Genomic DNA, 22,541 nt, shown 5'->3' with positions numbered 1-22,541 from the left:
GATCCTTTTAAAGTATAAATTATATTTTTGCTTTCCTCTTGAGATCTTTAGCCTGAGCTTTACCATGTAGTATTTTTAAACTCAGAACTTGTCTACTGAATACATTTGCTGTTAAACAATTGCAATAGATCTTTTTATTTATTAATATTTTAGCAGCATGACTGGTGATTTTACCCTCATAGACAAATGCAGGGTTTTTTTTTTTGGTAAGTGTCTCAAATAATGACAACAATAGTAATGGTATATAATACTATTACTAGAGCTGACTCCACATCATACAGTTTAAGGGAAAGAGCAGAGCTGCTGCATATGCCCATATGCATATGCAGCTTCTTCTACCTTAATCAGTGCACTGGACTATAGAGTATTTACCAGGAAGAAGAAACAAGAGCATTACCATGAGGTGGGCGAATGTATGTTTAGAAAGTGTAGTACTGGTTCTAATATGTTTGTGTATTTAGTTATTATGGTATGTTTAACTTTTTCCTAACCAATTATATTATTTAAATATGTGATACAGCCTATACTATAGTGTTAAATATTAACACTGCATTCCATATAGAATCCAGGGTATAAAAAGACCATTGTTTACATTAATGTCCAGGGTCGTTACTGCAGACCTACCTACATCGAGCAACAGGGAAGAGGTACATTTTGTGCACCTTCGACATGCGCTCCCAAAAAAAGGGACATGGTCTATGCAAAACGGGGTGTGGCTTCACAGCAATGCTGTGATCGTGAGCCATGCACCCATTTTTCGTATCTGTGGACGCATGCTCAGCAGTCTGTGAGCTGCTGGTACGCCCCTAGCCCCTCTGTCACCCATAAATAGATGTCTGTTCATCGCTCCGCTAAGCAGAGCTGCAAGTGACAGGAGCAGGACACAGCAACCCGCGGGTGGGACAGAGGCAGGGCCGTAACTACGTGTGTGCCAAGGGGGCTTGGCACACAGCGCAGTTGCCCTGAGGGCGCAACGGCCAGCTGCATGTAATGAGTCAAATTGACTCATTACATGCCGCCTCTGCTGTGTGCGCCGCCGCCGCGCTGTGGAGGGGAAGATAGAAGCGCAGAGCAGCGGAGAGGAGGAGGAGGAGGAGGGAGGGGGAGCAGGGAGCCGCAGCAGCGCTATTTGATTGGTAGTAAGCGCCGCTGCAGCATCCCCCTCTCCTTCTGTATTGGCTGCCCGGCGCTGCTATGGATGCTGGGATGCGGTTCCTTCATCCCAGCATCCACAGCAGCGCCAGGCAGCCAATACAGAAGAAGAGGGGGATGCTGCAGCGGCGCTTACTACCAATCAAATAGCGCTGCTGCGGCTCCCTGCTCCCCCTCCCTCCTCTTCCTTCTCATCTCACTGCCTGCACCGAGGGAGCTGCCAGCACGAGGAGCCTGTCAGGTAAGTCTCTCTCTCTCTCTCTCTCTCTCTCTCTCTCTCTCTCTCTCTCTCTCTCTCTCTCTCTCTCTCTCTCTCTCTCTCTCTCTCTCTCTCTCTCTTTTAGAGGGACACCGTCTGCCATAATGTGTAAAAAGGGGTCCTGGCTGCCGCATTGTGTAAAAAGGGGTCCTGGCTGCCGCATTGTGTAAAAATGGGGACTGGCTGCCGCAATGTGTAAAAAGGGGTCCTGGCTGCCGCATTGTGTAAAAAGGGGGACTGGCTGCCGCAATGTGTAAAAAGGGGGACTGGCTGCCGCATTGTGTAAAAAGGGGGACTGTCTGCCGCAATGTGTAAAAAGGGGGACTGTCTGCCGCAATGTGTAAAAAGGGGGACTGGCTGCCGCAATGTGTAAAAAGGGGGACTGTCTGCCATAATGTGTAAAAAGGGGGCCTGGCTGCCGCAATGTGTAAAAAGGGGGACTGGCTCCCGTAATGTGTAAAAAGGGGGCCTGGCTGCCGCAATGTGTATAAAGGGGGACACCGTCTGCCGTAATGTGTATAAACGGGGACGCTGTCTGCTGTAATGTGTAAAAAGGGGGACTGTCTGCTGTAATGTGTCAAAAGGGGGACGCTGTCTGCTGTAATGTATAAAAGGGGCTCTACCTGGTGTAGTGGCGCTACTGTGCAGCGTAATTTGAATAACGTAGACTACTGTGCACCGTAGTATGAATTGCTATTATTTTGTGGCCACGCCCCTTCCCCATGAAGCCACGCCCCTCTAAATTTTGCGCGCGGCTACAGCGCGCACTGCCCCTGTTTTACATGGGGGGGGGGCGCCACTGTCGTTTCTCGCACACAGCGCTAAAATGCCTAGTTACGGCACTGGACAGAGGGACAGTCCCAAAAAAATGTTACTGTCCTACGAAAATCAGGACAGTTGGGAAGTATGTTTCTGGGTTCTTCTACCACTCTCCTGCTCCAATGTTCAACAGAATGAGAGATTGTAGATTGTATTTGGGAACCCCCCTCTAGAAATCCTGCGTTTACCACTGACCCTTTAAGTCACAAGAATATTAGGATGTTTAGTGAGATTAGTCGGTTGCACCGTATTTCAGGAAAATGGATTATGCCCAATATTATGTTTCCCCTGTGACGGAAGGTACAGTAAATATGTTCTTGTGTATTATTTAAGCATCTACCCTAATAATTTTAGCCTATGTTTGAGATTTCACAGATATTTTCCTTATACAGGTTGAGTATCCCTTATCCAAAATGCTTGGGACCAGAGGTACTTTGGATATCGGATTTTTCCGTATTTTGGAATAATTGCATACCATAATGAGATATCATGGTGATGGGACCTAAATCTAAGCACAGAATTAATTTATGTTTCATATACACCTTATACACACAGCCTGAAGGTAATTTTAGCCAATATTTTTTATAACTTTAAGCATTAAACAAAGTGTGTGTACATTCACACAATTAATTTATGTTTTATATACACCTTATACACACAGCCTGAATGCCATTTAATACAATATTTTTTAATAACTTTGTGTATTAAACACAGTTTGTGCACATTGAGCTATCAAAAAACAAAAGTTTCACTATCTCACTCTCACTCAAAAAAGTCCGTATTTCGGAATATTCCGTATTTCGGAATATTTGGATATGGGATACTCAACCTGTACTTTTTTTCCCCCTCCCCTTTGGCATTTTCCCAAAAGTGTAATGACCAGTTTTAAATTGGCTAACAGAGCGAGAATAGTTTTTGTCATCACTGCAGTTTGTGTTGAGTGGTTTAAGGATATGGTTTCCACAGTCTATCATTATGCTTAATATTTGTAATTAAGTGGAACAAAGAAAAGGAATAGAAAGAACATTTCTGTTTTTTTGAGCAGACCAGTGTTCAACACAGGCACAGATTTGGACCCAGTGCACTGAGTGCAGCATTTCCTCTTTGCCCTGACGTGGAGATATTCTCTGTGTAAAGAAATGTTGCCTTGCAGAACATCTGTTATTAAAGCTCTTTGTTCCGAGTTTAGTGACTGATACTGAGGGAACTGTAGCTGGTGATGGCACTGGCCATGGGAGCCTTCCAAATGCTTTATTCTTGTTGCTCTGACTAAGCTGATCTGTGTTACTCTTCTTTTACTTCACTTTTCATCGGTGTGATGTTATTACTCTGTGCTGAATACACCAGTTAGACAGGACACATGAGATGTAATGGGCCAGTAAGGAGATTGCTATACATATGACAAAACACAGGATAACTCCCAAGTAATTCCTCTTGTGTGCTTGTTAAACGTGATGTTAAAAGCATGGACAAGGAACTGCTTGTAGCAGTATGAATCGGCGTGCATTGTTATATTAACAGACCACTGACCTTATACATTTTCTTAAATCACACTTGGCTACTTTTTAACGGTGTCCTCCGGGAGTGATAGCATAATGACACTGCACCTGCCAGTTTATTGAGGAAGTAGGCAGGATCCGGGAGCATCGTCTACTTTCCTGGGGGCCCGAAAAAGTTGCCCCAAATTTGGGAGACTTACAGAAACTCCCAAAGTAGGCAAGTGTGTCTTAAGTTTGAGATTCATTGTAAAACTCCCCCCTCAGGCCATCCCCACCAGAGCACACAGCATATTGGCTTAGCAGTGATGCGCTATGTCTCCCTGCCTGGCCGGCTCCAATGCGCATGTGCGAGATATTGCAGCCGTCACAGCCAGGGACAACTCTGTCCTTGCTGTGGAGATAGGGTATCAACACCTGCGGCTGACAAAATCGATTACTGCAGGTGTCTGAGCATTCTTTGCCCCAAACCATTTTTACATTGCCCTGCCCATCGGTATGCTATCTTTTAGGTAGCAGCACCGATAATGACAGGGGCGCATAACACCCCTGTAACTGAGCACGCACTGCCGCACTAATACATGGGGGATCAGTATCAGCGCACATAACGTGCACTGATACCACTTCTCCTCCATAACGACCTATGATACATTTACCCCACTGTCTGTAACATGGCAGGTAGGATCTGGTTGGTTGGTACTTTATCTCCACTTTATGTCTCTCCAAGGTTTAGTAAATAGACCCTAAGTCTCAAGGGCCCTACACATTGATCGATCCGCCGCCGAGTTGCCCGACAGCGGATACGGCCAACTGGCGACCCGGCGGCTGGGAGGGGGGGGGGGGGCAGTGACGGGGGGAGTGAAGTTTCTTCACTCCCCCCATCACCCGGCTCCATACAAGTGCAGGCAAATATGGACGAGATCGTCCATATTGGCCTTCATGCACAAGCGACGTGTCACCAGCGATGAACGAGCAGAGGCCGCGCACCGTTCATCGCTGGTGCCTCCACACTGACAGATATGAACGGTATCTCGTTCATTAATGAACGAGATCGTTCATATCTTTCAATAACATCACCAAGTGTGTAGCGCCTATAAGTCTGAGAGGCCATACCATGACTAGACTGTCTCCTTGCTAGGTGTTCTGATTGACCATTGTGAATTCTTCCTGCAGGGGTGAACTAAATGAAACTATAGTACAATGTATATTATTTTGTATTTTTCAGGATGTTGCTCCATGGATTCCTGCATGCAGTAACTGCTAATACAAAGCATTGTCCTGTGAAATTGAAGACGGCTCAGACAATATGGGTATTAATGTGTGTTTTGGCTGTTTCAGAAATAGGTAAGAAATGCAGTACTCGTCTGTTTTTTCATTGTAAACCCACCTCTCGCTTTGCATTGACAGAAACAATTATTTAAATGCTGTCTGTATTTCTCAGTGGGCGGCCTGGATTGCATATAATGATTATTTGCAACATGCATACATGTCTGTAAAGTTATTCACCCATTTTGGTATTTGATTTTATTCAGTTTTGGAAACAAAAGGAATCCCTTTTAAAAAACAAACAAACAAAAAACGTCCTGGACTAAATATTTTAGATCTGTTAGGGTGTGTTTTGAAATTCATGTTATACGAGATCTCCCAATGCCCTGTAGAGATAATCCCCCTCTCAGACTTCTGATCCAAGTATCCGTTCCAGAGAATTTTAAATTATAAACTGCTCTGTCAATATTTTACTACTTCTTGTTTTATTCTTAAGGCTTATATTTATCATTGTATTCCATTTATCATTGTATTCAATTCTTTCAGCGATGTGGGGCTGACGTGCGGTCCAGGCATTGCTAGCTTGCACAGGGTGGTCTTCGGTATGCCGGCGGTCGGGCTCCCGGCGCCCAGTATACCGGCGCCGGGAGCCCGACAGCCGGCATACTGACACTTATTTTCCCTCGTGGGGGTCCACGACCCCCATAGAGGGAGAATAAAATAGTGTAGCGCGCCACCGTGCCCGTAGCGTGGCGAGCGCAGCGAGCCCGCAAGGGGCTCATTTGCGCTCGCCACACTGTCGGTAAGCCGGCGGTCGGGCTCCCGGCGCCGGGATGCTGGTCGCCGGGAGCTTGACCGCCGGCCAGCCGTAGTGAACCCCTTGCACACGCATACTGACAAGAGGCATGGCCAGGCTTCATTGAGGCATGGCCAGTCTAACTACATGCTGGTTGAGCAGTAGAGCTGCTTGGCCTATCTTTCTTGTGGCCAGATAGGCTTTTCTTACATTTGCCAGGAGTGCCAGGTAGCCAGTCCAAGCCTTGCATTTCTAGTAGTAAAACTGGAACTCTCCTGGAAAAACGACTGGGACTGTTCTGCAAAGCAGGGCATTGGAAAAATCCTGAGCTACATGTACCTTTTTCCTCCAGCATGTGCCCATGTACTGGGCCTGACCTTTCCATGGGGGTAATTCCAAGTTGATCGCAGCAGGAAATTTTTTAGCAGTTGGGCAAAACCATGTGTACTGCAGGGGGGACAGCTATAACATTTGCAGAGAGAGTTAGATTTGGATGGGTTATTTTGTGTCTGTGCAGGGTAAATACTGGCTGCTTTATTTTTACACTGCAATTTAGATTGCAGATTGAACACACCACACCCAAATCTATCTCTCTCTCTCTGCACATGTTATATCTGCCTCCCCTGCAGTGCACATGGTTTTGCCCAATTGCTAACAAACTTGAAGCTGCGATCAACTTGGAATTACCCCCCCCCCATGTGTTAGATCCAGCTATGAATCTTATGGAAGTGGGTAGTGTCTTCTTATGTGGGACAACATGGATGCATTGCAGGATAGGGCATTTACATACATTGATAATATGGAACATGTTCTGCTTCTATTTACTATTTATATTTACATTCTTTTTCAAGTAACAATATGGTGGTGGTTGTGCGTTTTGTAGCATAATATGCTTTTACGTAAGTGAAAAGAAAGCTCAATGGGGGTAATTCCAAGTTGATCGCAGCAGGAATTTAGTTAGCAATTGGGCAAAACCATCTGCACTGCAGGGGAGGCAGATTTAACATGTGCAGAGAGAGTTAGATTTGGGTGGGGTGTGTTCAATCTGCAATCTAATTTGCAGTGTAAAAATAAAGCAGCCAGTATTTACCCTGCACAGAAATAAAATAACCCACCCAAATCTAACTCTCTCTGCTCATGTTAAATCTGCCTCCCCTGCAGTGCACATGGTTTTGCCCAATTGCTAACTAAATTCCTGCTGCGATCAACTTGGAATTACCCCCAATGTCTTGAAAGTAAAAATACCAGTCTTGCTGTATACACCCAAATGAAGAATGCAATATGCTGGGTATTGAAGGGGATCTTAGAAATGGTTAGGTGCGGTGTTCTACTTAATCAATAGCTTTTTGAACTTTGTCCACTTTCTCAGTTAGTCTTGTGCCCGTTTACACAGTGCAAACTCTATTGGCTGTGTTATGTTTATGTCACAGATCAGGACATAAATATTTTTTTTATTTAATATCCATGTATGTGACTGTGCACAGACTGGTTTTTGCAGATGTGGTTACAATTTAAGAAGAAACACACAGGTTTTCTCAGTACTGGAAATATGTCAGCTATGCTGACGACAAATGCTTAACTAAAACAGGAATGCGGCTGTATTTAGTATAAAGCATGAGTTATAGCAGGGTGGGACAATACATACAGTACAATACAATGTATAGGGCCAAACCTACTGCTTTCTTGTAATCAAACAATAACTGCACCTGTAAGATCCAACTTCACACGCCTGTATGAGCTTTTTTTTATAGGTCTGCTGGAAATTGTGTCAGAATTACACATTTCATATGTTGATGTTAAATGATATTATACTGATGGAATGGAGAAAGAACATTGCAGACATTTATTTAAATGACACAGATTTATATCTAAGTATTGTCAACAAATATTAGGGGAGGAATACACATGTTGCCCACTTAATTAGGAATACTTTTCTAGTACTGGTTAGGACGTTAGGTGTGCACTCGGTGTGCGGGATGTGGTCTTGGTGGGACTGCATTCTCGGATTTCTGAGTACGTAGCGAACTCCTGTCTCTTCTGTCAGTACCGTGTCCTGGGTTTCAGAGTTCATTCATTATGTGGGATGGGCGATCCCGCCGCCAGAATTCCAATACCTGTCGGAATGCCTTCACCAGTATCCTGAATGTAGCTATGACGGGGAGGGTTGGGGATAGGATGCAGGGGGAGGGTTAGGGTTAGGCTACGAGCAGGGGAGGGTTAGGATTAGGCTCCGGGGATGGTGGATTAGGATTAGCGTTCCTTTCCTGTCAAGATTAAGAACTGTTGGGAGGCCAGGGTTGTTATATAGACTGCCGACATCTTAAATGCCGGTTTCCTGAACCCAACCTCTTTCTGTCCACGATCTTGTTCTGAGCTGTGCAATTATAAGAAATGTAATTTATTATTTGTTACTAGTGTTAAGGAGGAATTCAGTTCAGAGTGATGTGACACAGGACATCACCGTTATGACTTGCCGCACACATTGCTATCTATTACTGTAAACAACCTGTGCTAACTTTCCTGTGCACCCCTATGGAATATAGTAAAATTAAGTGAATATGTAGATAACTATACCTACCATCCAGTGATGTGCGGTGGGGTGAGGCAGAGCCTTTCCTGTCATACTTACGTTTAAACCAGAGTTTTGATTGAATAAAATATATGACAAATACTAATAATTTGTTTGAAATCTCTTCTTTGCATTATTCTAATAATTTTTATAGTCCAAGCTCTGGAGTAAAAAGTCTATGGCAGGTGAGGCAGTGCCTCACTTTCCTATCTTTTCTGCATATCTCTAATCAAAACTCACCAAATTTCCAGGAGTTTATACTGCTGCACCTGTGTATAATGCCCAGATGTACCCTTTGGCTCATATATTGCATGACATTCTGGCTCTGGGGTTAGCCAGTGCCTCCTGAGCCATTTAAATCACCGCACGTCCCTGCTACCATCCATGTGGCTAACATATGACTGGTTAAATTGGTTTTACTGCGCAGCATTTCACAAACCAAAATCATAAACTTCACACGTCAGATGCATTCGCACGCCACTCAAGCACACTTATCTTAGTAAATAAAGATACAACTGTAATTGGCGTGAAAGGGGTCAGCTTTTTATTTTAATTGAGAGGGAGGCCTATTAATACTAAAACTAAAAATGTAGACTTCCCTCTCTAAATGAGGTGGCGGGGAGAAGAACGGTTAAGCATGATAAACAACTTAATAAGGGTGATCCAAAATTATATGACAAAATAGAGCAATAAACATATGTGTGTGAGGGGGCCTCCTGCCCCAGATGTTCCGGGATCGGCCTCCTGCCTCCATCCCAGACATCGGAAATCCAAAATCTAAGGCCAGGGGTTGACCTTCTGCCACTACCCCTGCCCGCCAACAGTTGTAGGGACGGAGGTACGCTCCGCCCCTACGGGATAAAAAATTGGGCCTCCGGCCCCGATATCCACACATGTTTATGCTCTATCATATGGGCCCCACCAGGTAAGGTGGTGCCCATCAATTAATACTAAGACTATAAATATACCTAAAAGTTCACCCGAACGTACTAACAATAAAGTCCTTAAGTTAAACTAAAATAACCGTTCAGAAACCGGCCAACTGCCAGGTTACCAACCTGCCACCGCCACCGGAACCGAAAACTCAACTCAACTAAACAAAGCATAACACGAAGAAAACTCAACTCAACTCAAACTAAAGAAAACAGAACCGAAGCTAAAAAGACCTGAAGACCCGGCGCACCAGATCATTGCCACCCACGGCCGACAAGCCATATAAAGCGCGGGTCTAGCCGCCTTCCTGCAAAAGAAGGGTGTGACTGAGTTCAATAAATGAAATATAGTATGGAGAAAATGGGTAACCTAACCTGCGTCCCTAACAGTGGGGTGGGGAGGGGGGTGGGTCGCCCAATTTGACTTGAGGCAAAAACGCAAAACTTCGTCAGCCGGCAAAAGCTGTAATTAAAACCAACGATAAAACAAAAATTCCTCAAGGCCCCCGCAGTCGCAAAGTGCAGGAGGAAAAGGCCTGATATAGCGCCTGACTGCACCAGACCTCCACCTACCCAGTGCCCGGAGTGCGACTTCGGACCAACCCGCCGCAACAGCAGCTGAAGCAGCACCGATGCGGAAAGAGTGAGTCCCATAGTCGGCCGGAGATAGACCCAGGTTTAAAACACAACGTCCCAAAACCGACCGAAATTGAAATCTAGTCAACGGGGAACCGTCACCATGGACGAGCCACCCGGAAGGCGCTGGAGGGCGTACGGACGAATAAGACCGGGCCGCGATAACTGGACAAATGCCCCGCACACGAGCCCGACCCACTCGAACCCACTGCCCCCAGCCTACTACGTCAGTCTTGGAGCGCTGAATCCTACACCACAAACCGTCGGGGAGTATGACGATGTGGGCCGCCAGCATGGGCGAGGCAGAAGTCCGAGAAACGGACACCAGCTCACCCACCCTGAATGCACCGTGAAAGGCCAGCGGAAAGGCCGTCATGAAGAGGCGAACCTCGTACCCCAAAGAGCAAATACTCCGTAGGGATCCCAAAATTCGCCTCAGCAAAGACCCAGTGATCGGCCGGCGATTGTCCAGCCGGGGCGGGATCGCCCGAGCCCATCCGTTCAACACCCTCCGAAGGAAAAAGGACTTAGGAAAGTCCTTCTCCCCCCGAAGCTGCAGAAAGTAAGATATACGCGCAAGAACCCTACCAACATACGCCCGCGAAATCCCGTCGGCGTACAAAACCCAGATGTAATCTAAAAACAATTCGTGAGAGGTCGTACCACACTGGCCTCTTTCCAGAAGGTAGCGACTCCACTGCTCCGAGGCGGCCAGATAAGCCGCAAAAGTTGCAGGGGCCAACGACCTGTGGGCTAAATCCTCCAATCCGGGAGGATAACCTGCCACACATAAGCAGGACATGAATCCCCATGGATTAGAGCTGCAGGAGCCAAGCGCCTAAACCGCTGCCAGTCGCCGCGAGAAAGGGCATCAGCAATTTCGTTGCGCACTCCCAGGGCATGCTTGGCTCGCAACGTAATGTTGGTCACCAAGCATAGCAGGCTATCTGCGCAAGGACCCGCAGGACAGGCACGGACGTGGACTGCAGTCGGTTTATGGCAAAAACCACGCCCAAGTTGTCGCACCAGAAGATAACCTGTTCGTTACGCAGGGCATCGCACCACAACTCCAATGCGACCAGAATGGGAAAAATTTCCAGCAACAGCATGTTTGGCGTGAGGTGCTTGCTAAACCAGGCACGCGGCCAAGGAGACGCACACCATCGGCCAGCAAAATAAGCTCCGAAACCAAAGGCACCAGAGGCGTCCGTGAAAAGCTCCAGGGACTGCTGGACACGACCGCCTCTTGCCAAATACAGACGCCGGTGAAACGAACGAGAAATCCATCCCAAAGACGTAAATCCCTCGAGAGATAAATTAAGAAAATGATGCGGACATGTAATCCCAACTGTCGCTCGTTCCAATTACCTACAGAAAACCCTACCCATGGTGATAACCTTGCAAGCCAAAATTTAACAGGCCCAATAAGGATTGAGCCTGTTTCAGAGTAAGCTTGCCCGCGGCGAGCCCATAGAGGATACCATCGTGAAGACGCAACACCTTGTCTCCAGGGAGCCTACAGAGACCACCGACCGTATCAATCTGAATCCCGAGGTAAACCAAGGAGGCGGAGGGTCCCTCCGGCTTCTCTGATGCAACCGGAAACCCGAAGTGTGCAAAAAGGGGGGCCAATGCCCTCTGCAGCAAAACGGCGCAGCGAACAGAGGCAGGTGGGCCGATCAAAAGAAAATCGTCCAAGTAGTGCGAAATTCCTCGCTCGCCCGTCGCCTGCTGCAGACACCAGCGGAGGAAAGAATTGAACCTTTAGAAGTATGCGCAAGAGAGAGAAAAACCCCGCAGGGAGGCATCGATCGATGTAGAAGCCATCATCCAGTTTAAAACCCATAAATTGAAAGGCGAAAGGGTGCAGCGGGAGGAGACGAAACGCTGACTCGATGTCCAATTCACACATCATTGCCCCCGGACCAAACGACCGAATGGTGTCCGTGGCCGAATCAAAAGATAGGTAAACGACCCTACACTGATCATAAGGGATAGCCTCATTAACCGATGACCCGAGAGGACAGGAAAGATGTTGGATGCTCCGAAAGTCGTCCGCGGACTTCTTGGGCACTATGCCTATGGGGGACAAGACCAAATCTGGTAAGGGGGGGTTCCCGGAAAGGGCCTAACATCCTGCCCAACGACACTGCGGCCGCAACCTTCTGCCGGAGCACGTCCGGAAACTCCCGGGCCGAACGCAGGTTCGTACCAGCCCCAGGACCCACCAGTCCATGTATAGGCAAGGGGAAACCAGATGCAAAACCCGAGTGTAAGAATTGGGCATCCACCGGCTGCGGGTACCGTCGCAGCCAGGGTATGAGCGCCCGAAGTCTAATTGGGGTGGGGGCCGTGGCCAGCGCCTGGGGCCGCAGGAGCGAGGCTCTGCGGGCCGAAATTACCCCCGTGCCCTGGACTGGGGCAGGCCGTGATCTCGTGGCCACCGCCACAGCTGATGCAGGAGTGACGAAAATGACACCGCCGCCCCAAGTCGCATTGGGCAGTATTGAGAGCGAAGCATTAACCATGCCCCGCGCGCCATGAAACCCCCCGAAAGATGGCAGAACGAGAGGCAAGTCGTTGAGCCCGTCGCCTCACTGTACCGCCTTCCTCAGCGCCGGCTGAACCCTGCGGCAGCTCCGAGCACAATTTCACATCCTTTTTACCGAAGTTATAGATCTGCCGCCCGTGCTGTTTGCGCCGCAAGTCCTCATCGTAACGTCGCCAAGCTGACCCTTTGTACTTATGGTACAGCACGTGTATAAGGAACTGATAGCGCACAATGTTAATGTGTTCGTCCGGGCGTGTCTCTAAGTAACACGCAGCAAAGATCAACATTCCCCTGACTCAAGTCGGGTAGGAGCGCAAAGCGTCCTCGCTGTCCCTGCTCTTTTGCTTAGCCGAAAGCAAGGCTGTACGAACATCTCTAGTAAGAGCAAAAATATTGACGTATTGGCCCCTACGGATCCGGACCCGGTGCCGGAGACCACGGTGCACTGCCGTGATGGCGCAGTGAACGGTGTCCGACTCAACCGACACGTGCGAGGCAGAAGAGGTGGAACACCGGCGCTCGCGCCGTTTGCGTCGCTTGACCCTGTGCAAACCGCCGTCGGAGGACACACACTCTGAGGATGTGGAGGCAAGGGAAAAGTCCGTGCCCCGATGCCTAGAGGACCGGAATGGAGTATTTTATCCCAATCCGCTACGAGAGGGGGGGTAACCGCGCTCCGCCTGGACCAGTCAGGGTCCGATGAAGACTAACCGACACGGGAGGGTCCTACATCCGTCCCTGCACCCGCTGGACGACTGGTGGATGCACCGACCGACTCCAGATTTGTCCCGACGTCCACGGCTGGGGAGACCAAAGAGACATTGTTCCCGTGCTCCTTCACCGGTCCCGCAGCCGCCGCGAGCGGGGCTGGCGGGGGGGGGGGGCGTTGCACCAGAGGACAGGAGCGGCGTAAGAGATCGTGCAATGCTATCCGACAATGAAGCAGTGGGCTGCCCCCGTCCACGGGCACGGAGGACAACAAGGGAGCCACCGCCGGCACGACAGCGGCACAAATGGCAGACAAGACGGTGGCGTCCACCAAGGGTGCAGCCGCCCTCCTCCTATCCCAAACTTTGGTCTTAGGATGAGATACCGGAGCGGCGTCACTGCTAGAAAGGGGGGCAGCGCAATGTTCAATGGAGGGCTGTCCGAAGCAGCATAGGAAGAAGCAGTCTGGACACAGGGGGGGGGGCAGACTGCTCGCCACCCGCCTGCGCACGCCGACCCCTTATGGGGTGAGTGACCGGCAGCCGGGGCTCCTGCATGGCTACAGTACTAGGTGCCGTGCGAGAGCGACCCCCCAAAAAGGGGCGGTACCACGGGTCCAACCACGGCAGGAGAGGCCAGGAGACACGTCCCACCACGGGCGGACGTGGCGCGCCCCCCGGCCAACGGGCCCTGTCGCGGGAGGGCGCTTCCCGGACTGGAGCCTGAATTTGATTATCTGCACCAGCGGGGGCAGGCCTAATATGGGCCCCCCAGGTGACCAAAGGAATGGCAGCACGCGCGCGCCGCACGGACCCATCGCGTCCGGCAGCTGCTTGACCCCCGCCCGCTGGAGCGTGTTAGTATAACCTGACCTTTTAAAAGTTTCCCTAGTAAGGGATCAAACCCATGTGTTAACATTATAAAACAAAGTGCCTAACCATTAGGCCACCAAACAGCTCATGTATATTGGGAGGCTGCCCCCCCTGGCGGTAGAGAGTCGCCGAGCAGGTAGGGCCGGAGCGCTGTCCCGGCCCCACGTGACCCATGCAGCGGGTTCAGGGACGGAACGACTCTGTCTCTGGCAAGCCGCCTCAGCCGCCCCCTCGGACCCCCCGGCGCTCCGTCCCCAGCCGCAGCCAGCGGCGGGGACGGAGACGGAGAGAGCGGACAGGAAGTGAGCACGGGCGGCCGAGCCCAGCCACGCACGCCCAGGGTCTCCCGCACTACAGGCGCGACAGGCCTACCCCAGGCTGGCCGGACCACATCGGAGTCCATGAGCCGGGCGGGGAGGGCCGCGCCGCTCCGGGGTCAGCATTAATACAGACACAATAAAGCAGGATTTGAAGCTGAGCTCATCTGTTTGGGACCCCCTCAATACGAGGCATTAGACCACTGAGCTAAGCTCTTACTATAAAGGATAAGAAAAAGACAGAAAAAGAAGAGACACAGGGATAGATAGATAGAAGGAAGATTAGGGAAAGCACAAGAGAGAAAGAGAGCTAGGGAATTGAGATGAGCAAGGAAATGAAACAGGGAATATAAATCAGTATACTTATCAGTCTCATGGAAAAAACTGGAAGAGGCAGGATGTCCTAGGTCTGAAGACTATATGTATGTCAGACCAGCCCCTATACAGAATCCAGCCAATCACAATACAGTCAGTTTTCCTTAAGTTCCTCCCACAAAAACTGTAACCCCTTCCGTGCCAGAGTGTAGCATTAAGAGGCGTGCCGCAAGCCCAGCCGGTGAGTTTATGCTGTTTCGGCCACATTCATGACCTAAGCAGTCTTTATGTCCACTCTGCATTCTATGGGGTCAATCCAATTAGGTGCGAGTCTGAGAGTGCAAATTTGTTTCATGGAACACGAATACGGGCACCTGAGAATTCTCCATTCCAATTAGATCCCAATTCCTATTTGCGGGACTCGGGCGGTGTTTGTGAGACCAAATGTAATCTGAAAGAACTGAATTTAAAAGTGGGTGGACCCCAGAAAAGTGACAACTTTCTTAGCAGAATCATACAGAAGGCTATTAGTGGGCAAATGGAAAGATGTTGATTTTGCGTTTTTTGTTTTTAAGTAAAAATATTATATTAAGGAAATGAATTTATTTTAATTACAAAGGTATTAAATGGAAAATGCGAAAAAAGCTGAAAAAAGTGATTTCGGGTTAATTTGAAGTGACTTTACAATTTGTAGGAAAAAAAATGATAAAAAGCACTTATTTTTCATTAAAATTAATACTTTCAGTAAATTTGGGGCACATAGGAACATTTAAAAGTTGATTTTGAGGTCTTTTTTTCAACACCAAAAAATTACATGTAATTATTGGCCCAATTAAGTTAACTGAAAACTACCAAATACCTAATTAGTCATTAGGGGTGTGGCAGGCAAGGTGTTTGAAGCGGGTGTAGTATGGTATGCTGGCGGCCGGGCTCCCGGTGGCCATCATATCGGCGCCGGCATTCCGACAGCTGGGCGAACGCAAATGGAACCCTTGCGGGCTCACTGCACTCGCCACGCTGCGGGCACAGTGGCATGCGTAGGGTCGTGGACCCCCAAGAGGGAGAAAAGGTGTCATTATGCTGGGTGTGGGGATTCCGGCACTGGTATACTGTGCGCCGGGCTCCCGACAGCCAGCAAACTGAAGATCACCCGTTTGAAGCAAGTCACAACGTTTATACCTTTTAAAATAAAGATTTTCCCTACCTTTTCACACCCTCAGGGAGGTGCACACAAATAATTAAAATTCCCTCTCTATCAATGCGAGTTTGTAATTGTATTGCAAAATTACTTTGCAGAGAAAACGGCAACTTGCTGCTTGCACAAGGCAACTTGAACCTAATTGGATTAACCCCCACAGTATGTGTAGGTTTTGACAAAAAAAAACCCTGCACTTAAAATGAAAGGCATTTTGTTTTCAAATTATTGGAGACTTGATTTATCACTTACTGGGCCTAATTCACAATGGATCGTTATTGAGGCTGAAATAGCGATTTTCAGAAAACTACTACTGCTAAAAAAAAAAAAAAGCATGTGAAGAGCCACCCAGAAAAGATAAGACGCCCACCTATGCAGGCAGAGGCATTCGCAGGGCGGCAACATTCCGTTTCCTAGGCAGAGATGGTGCATTGCAGGGGCGTGGCTATAAAATAAGAGAGGTGCGGCGTGAATGGGGGCATGATCAGTGAGCTGCGCGATGTCACATGTAATCGCCACAATCAGAAAGATGGCGGCAGGCCTCCTGGGGGCGCAGCCAAGCAGCGCTGGTAGGAGGCTACCCTAATTTCTACGATGAAGCAGAAAATGCGATGCGGTCAGCATGCTGGATGGGCAGCAGTGGCAAACGCAGGATTTGCATGGGGGGGGGGGGTTTCCAGAACTGGGTGGAGCCAAGCACGGGGGTGGGGACTGTAAAACTAGTGTGTGTGTGTGTGTGTGTGTGTGTGTATGTATGTATATATATATATATATATATATATATATATATATATATATCTACACACACATATCTACACACACATATATCTACACACATATATATACACCTATGTATGTGTGTATGTGTGTATGTATATATATATATATATATATATATATATATACACACACACATACACATAGCATATTAAACATGCATATATATATACACACACACATACAGTACACGTATATATACGCATGTATATATATCATATGTGTGTGTGTGTTTATATGTATGTATGTATGTATATACATGTGTATATATGTATGCACAAATTGCACATAAATACATATGTACTATAATTAAAATAAAGTAAACTTTCTCTGACGTCCTAGTGGATGCTGGGTACTCCGTAAGGACCATGGGGTATAGACGGGCTCCGCAGGAGACTGGGCACTCTTAAAAGAAAGATTAGGTACTATATCAGGTGTGCACTGGCTCCTCCCTCTATGCCCCTCCTCCAGACCTCAGTTAGTATCTGTGCCCGGCCAGAGCTGGATGCACCCTAGGGGCTCTCCTGAGCTTCCTAGAAAAGGTTAGGGAACAGAAAGGAAATCTACCCTGGTCTGTCCCTATGTCACAGAGTCCTTCAGAGTCTCTCTATGTTCACTATCCAAAATAACAAAGTATCGACGTGGAGTTTAACTCCACTGTCGACTACGATAATGCAAAGTTACAGCCAAGAGGGCTAAAAGATATTCAATATATGATTATTGGAATAAAAGATGATTTGCATATCACTGATGACTCATCTGTCCCTGACACGAGAGTACACATGTTAAGGGGAAGAATGCTGAGGTAAATTTCCCTCCTCTCATGAGGAAAAAGAGCGGGAATCTCCAGACAAGAGACGGCAGCTTCCCACAAGAGAATTCTCAGGCTGTATCCTTTCCCCACTAGGGCCAGGATGTGTTGAGAATCTTCCCCTTGGGTGTCCTGTTTGCACTAGCTATTCTCAGGGATCCTGCAGATAGTGTGCACATTCTAGTATACTACCCAGACCGGCGATTGTGTCGGCATGGGTTTATAGCGCTGTGGCAGCGTGGACAGGTACCTTATCAGCAGAGATTGAGACCCTAGTATGCATATAAATATTTTAAGATGCTGTCTTAAGTGATAGATATATAATTATAAAGCATGCCCAAAGGGACATGAGTATACTGGGTCCTAGAGACAAAAGCTATGTCGATTTCTGCTTGACGTGTCCTGTAGAATATACATTGGACAGATGATGCCGACTTAAGAGGCATATGGAAGGCTGAGGATTGTGTGGAGAAAGGTTCTCGGGCCTGGTCTCCACAGCTATAGCTGGTAATTCTGATATTTTGCCTTATATTCCTGCACAGCCTAGGAAAGCACGACATTATTAAATGCAGCTTTTCGAATAAAGAAACAAGAAAGTCTGAGGTGCGTCCTTTCTTGTCAGAGCCGGGGGCAGAGGAAAGAAGCTGTACAACACAGCTAGTCTCCAGGAACAGAAGTCCTCCCCGGCCTCTACAAAAATCCACCGCATGTCGCTGGGGCTCCACAGGCGGAGCTAGGCCCGGTGGGGACACGCCTTCGTAAGTTCAGCCACAAGTGGGTTCACTCCCTGTTAGATCCCTGAGCAATAGAAATTGTATCGCAGGGATACAGGCTGGACTGTGAGAAGATGCCCCCTCACCGAGGACCCGGCGGGCTTCCCCCCAAGAGAGGGAGCCAGTGTTAACTGCAATTCGTAAATTGTATCTTCAACAGGTGGTGGTCAAGGGTCCCCTCCTTCAACAAGAGGGTGTTATTATTCGACCATGTTATAATCCCGAAACCAGACGGTTCGGTTAGACCCATATTGTATTAAAATCCCTGAACATATACCTGAAAAGGTTCAGGTTCAAGATGGAATCGCTAAGAGTGGTCATTGCAAGCCTGAAATGAATCGGGACATAAGGGATGCATACCTTCGTGTCCTCATTTATCCACCTCATCAGGCGTAACTCAGAATTGCGGTACGGGATTGTCATTACCAATTTCACCAAGGTAATGGCGGATATGATGGTGCTCCTGCGGAAGCAAGGTGTCACTATTATCACATACTTGGATGATCTCCTCATAAAAGCGAGATCAAGAGAGCAGTTGCTGGACAGCGTATCCCCTTCTCTGGAAGTGAAACGGCAACACGACTGGATTCTATATATTCTGAAGTCGCAGTTGGTTCCTACAGCTCATCTGCCTCGCCTAGGCATGATCCTAGACACAGACCAGAAGAGGGTTTATCTCCCGATAGAGAGAGCTCAGGAGCTCATGACACTGGTCAGGAATCCATTGAAAACCAAAACAGGTGTCAGTGCATCACTGCACTCGAGTCCTGGGAAGGATGATGGCATCATACGAGGCCATCCCCTTCGGCTGGTTCCATGCAAGGACAATGGAACTTACTGGACAAGTGGTCCGGATCACATCTGCAGATGCATCGGTTAATCACCCTATCCCCCAGGGCCAGGGTGTCTCTACTGTGGTGGCTGCGGAGTGCTCACCTTCTCGAGGGCCGCAGATTCGGCATTCAGGACTGGGTCCTGGTGACCACGGATGCAAGCCTCCGAGGGTGGGGGGCAGTTACACAGGGAAGAAAATTCCAAGGTTTGTGGTCAAGCCAACAGACTTGCCTTCACATCAATATCCTGGAACTAAGGGCCATATACAACGCCCTAAGTCAAGCGGAGTTCCTGCTTCGCGACCAACCGGTTCTGATCCAGTCAGACCGCAGGGGCTCATGTAAACCGCCAGGGTGGCACAAGGAGCAGGGTGGCGAGGGTAGAAGCCACCAGAATTCTTCGCTGGGCGGAGAATCAAGTAAGCGCACTGTCAGCAGTGTTCATTCCGGGAGTGGACACGACCTCCACCCGGGAAAGTAGTGACTTCATCAGGATGTCTTCACGCAGTTTTGCAAATTGATGGAAACTGCCTCAGGTGGACTACATGGCGTCCCACCTCAATAAAAAGCTAAAAAAGGTTTTACGCTGGGTCAAGGGACTCTCAGGCGATAGCTGTGGTCGCACTAGTAACACCGTGGGTGTTCCAGTCGGTCTATATATTCCCTCCTCTTCCTCTCAGACCCAAGGGCTGAGAATTGTAATAAACGGAGGAGTGTGAACAATATTCTTTGCTCCGGATTGGCCAAGAAGGACTCGGTACCCGGAACTGCAAGAAATGCTCTCAGAGGACCCATGGCCTCTGCCTCTCAGTCAGGACATGTTGCAACAGGGACCCTGTCTGATCCAAGACTTACCGCGGCTGCGTTGGACGGCATGGCGTTTGAACGCCGGATCCTAGCGGAAAAGGGCATTCCGGATGCAGTTATTCCTACGCTGATAAAGGCTAGGAAAGACGTGACAGCAAGACTTTTTCACTGTGTATGGCGAAAATAGGTTGCTTGGTGTGTGGCCGGGAAGGCCCTACAGAGGAATTCCAGGGGGGTCGATTCCTGCACTTCCTACAGTCAGGAGTGACTATGGGCCTAAAATTAGGATCCATAAAGGCCAAGATTTCGGCCCTATCCCTTTTTCTCTCAAAAAGAACTGGCTTCACTGCCTGAAGTTCGGACGTTGTTACAGGGGTGTTGCATATTCAGCCCCTTTTGTGCCTCCAGTGGCACCTTGGGATCTTAACGTGTGTTGGATTCCTAAAATCCCACTGGTTTGAGCCACTTAAGACCGTGGAGCTAAAATATCTCACGTGGAAAGTGGTCATGCTTTTGGCCTTAGCTTGGACTAGGCGTGTGTCAGAATTGGCGGCTTTGTCATGTAAAAGCCCATATCTGATCTTCCATATGGAAAGGGCAGAACGGAGGACTCGTCCCCAATTTCTCCCTAAGGTGGTATCATCGTTTCATTTGAACCAACCTATTGTGGTGCCTGCGGCTACTAGGGACTTGGAGGATTCCAAGTTGCTGGACGTAGTCCGGGCCCTGAAACTTTGTTTCCAGGACGGCTAGAGTCAGAAAACTGACTCGCTATTTATCCTGCATGCACCCAACAAAAAACTGGGTGCTCCTGCTTCAAAGCAGACTATTGCTCGCTGGATCTGTAGCACGATTCAGCTTGCACATTCTGCGGCTGGACTGCCGCATCCTAAATTAGTAAAAGCCCATTCCACGAGGAAGGTGGGCTCTTCTTGGGCGGCTGCCCGAGGGGTCTCGGCTTTACAACTTTGCCGAGCTGCTACTTGGTGGGGTTCAAACACTTTTGCAAAATTCTACAAGTTTGATACCCTGGCTGAGGAGGACCTTGAATTTGCTCATTCGGTGCTGCAGAGTCATCCGCACTCTCCCGCCCGTTTGGGAGCTTTGGTATAATCCCCATGGTCCTTACGGAGTACCCAGCATCCACTAGGACGTCAGAGAAAATAAGAATTTACTCACCGGTAATTCTATTTCTCGTAGTCCGTAGTGGATGCTGGGAGCCCGTCCCAAGTGCGGACTCTCTGCAATACATGTATATAGTTATTGTTTAACTAAAGGGTTATTGTATGAGCCATCTGTTGAGAGAGGCTCAGTTATTGTTCATACTGTTAACTGGGTATAGTTATCACGAGTTGTACGGTGTGATTGGTGTGGCTGGTATGAGTCTTACCCTGGATTCCAAATCCTTTCCTAGTAATGTCAGCTCTTCCGGGCACAGTTTCCCTAACTGAGGTCCGGAGGAGGGGCATAGAGGGAGGAGCCAGTGCACACCAGATATAGTACCTAATCTTTCTTTTAAGAGTGCCCAGTCTCCTGCGGAGCCCGTCTATACCCCATGGTCCTTACGGAGTACCCAGCATCCACTACGGACTACGAGAAATAGAATTACCGGTGAGTAAATTCTTATTTTTATTAAGCACTTACAAGTGCCACCAGGAAGAAAGCAGGCTGCAGAGGACGCTAGACAGCCATTAATAATACTCATGCAGAAAAAAAAAATTATAATTTTTTTTTGGTGGAGTGCCCCCAGCATGCGTTCACAAGGATTGCAAATTCTGCTACTTAGCAGAATTTAACAATATTTCAGAGAAAAAAGAGAGACTCTGTGTTGGGGGCACGCTTAAGAAATAAAACGTAACTTTTAATTACAATGTATTAAGATTGTGGTACACAAACAAACACACACATATAATACTTAATGAGAAGGTTTTAAAGAGTTTTTAACCTTCCTCTGCTTGTATTTTTGAATCTAAGAGCAGATTCTCATTTATTAATAATGAAAAAAGGGGAGAAATTGTTGAATAGGAGTATCAGGTCTCCAAATTCTAGAAGTATTGTACGGTGATAGTGACACCCGCGATGAAAATATCAGAAATTCAATTTCAACATAACAGGAAAAAAGGTTTCCGACATATGACACATAGGCATTTGATATGGCAATTTAGATTAAAAAATTTTTTTGTCCAATAGCCAGTGCCTATTATGATAATGTAACCTGGTATCTGATAAACTGCTATTGTTAAATACTAGTCAACATGTACAGTGAAAGAAGAATATCCAAATTAGTCAAAGAACAGATGGGCGAATGAAAAAAGATGTAAAGTCGGTAAGGGTCAAAGGTTGCTCCAACACTTCTGCTTTTCACATGGAAACAGAGATATTTACTACTGCACCTAATATTCCCTAGCAGTCTCCCATCTAGGTACTGATCAGGCTTTTCACTGCTTAGCTTCCAAGATCTGGCGAGATTGGGCGTAACCAGTGAGATATGGCAGTATTATCACATAAATTGTGAATGAGAGGGTGTCTGGTTATTGGCACATACCAGAAAAGGTACTCCTACTATCCGTTAATATGCACAGTCTCTCTGTTACTTTTGCATTGCAGAGAAATTTAATGACCGGCATCAGGATGAGAAAGTACTGAAAAAGGCAAGA

The 22,541-nt window shown here is 47.9% G+C and overlaps 1 protein-coding gene and 1 pseudogene across 3 annotated transcripts in view; one reads left to right on the top strand and one right to left on the bottom strand.

Moving 5' to 3' along the window:
- The window catches only part of ADGRG2 (adhesion G protein-coupled receptor G2), a 267,587-nt gene that overhangs the window by 22,523 nt on the left and 222,523 nt on the right, over positions 1-22,541 (top strand). For all 3 annotated transcript variants that reach the window (XM_063955727.1, XM_063955726.1, XM_063955728.1), the window contains exon 2: positions 4,952-5,070. In XM_063955727.1, the coding sequence (XP_063811797.1) occupies positions 4,952-5,070 (119 nt within the window). The remainder of the gene's footprint in view (positions 1-4,951; positions 5,071-22,541) is intronic.
- Positions 22,266-22,384, bottom strand: LOC135051797 (5S ribosomal RNA; annotated as a pseudogene).

This window comes from Pseudophryne corroboree, chromosome 2 (genome assembly GCF_028390025.1).
Source record: "Pseudophryne corroboree isolate aPseCor3 chromosome 2, aPseCor3.hap2, whole genome shotgun sequence".
Taxonomy (NCBI): Eukaryota; Metazoa; Chordata; class Amphibia; order Anura; family Myobatrachidae; genus Pseudophryne; species Pseudophryne corroboree.
The sequence above is the reverse complement of the archived record's forward strand: the minus strand, read 5'-3'. Positions and strand labels throughout refer to the sequence as shown.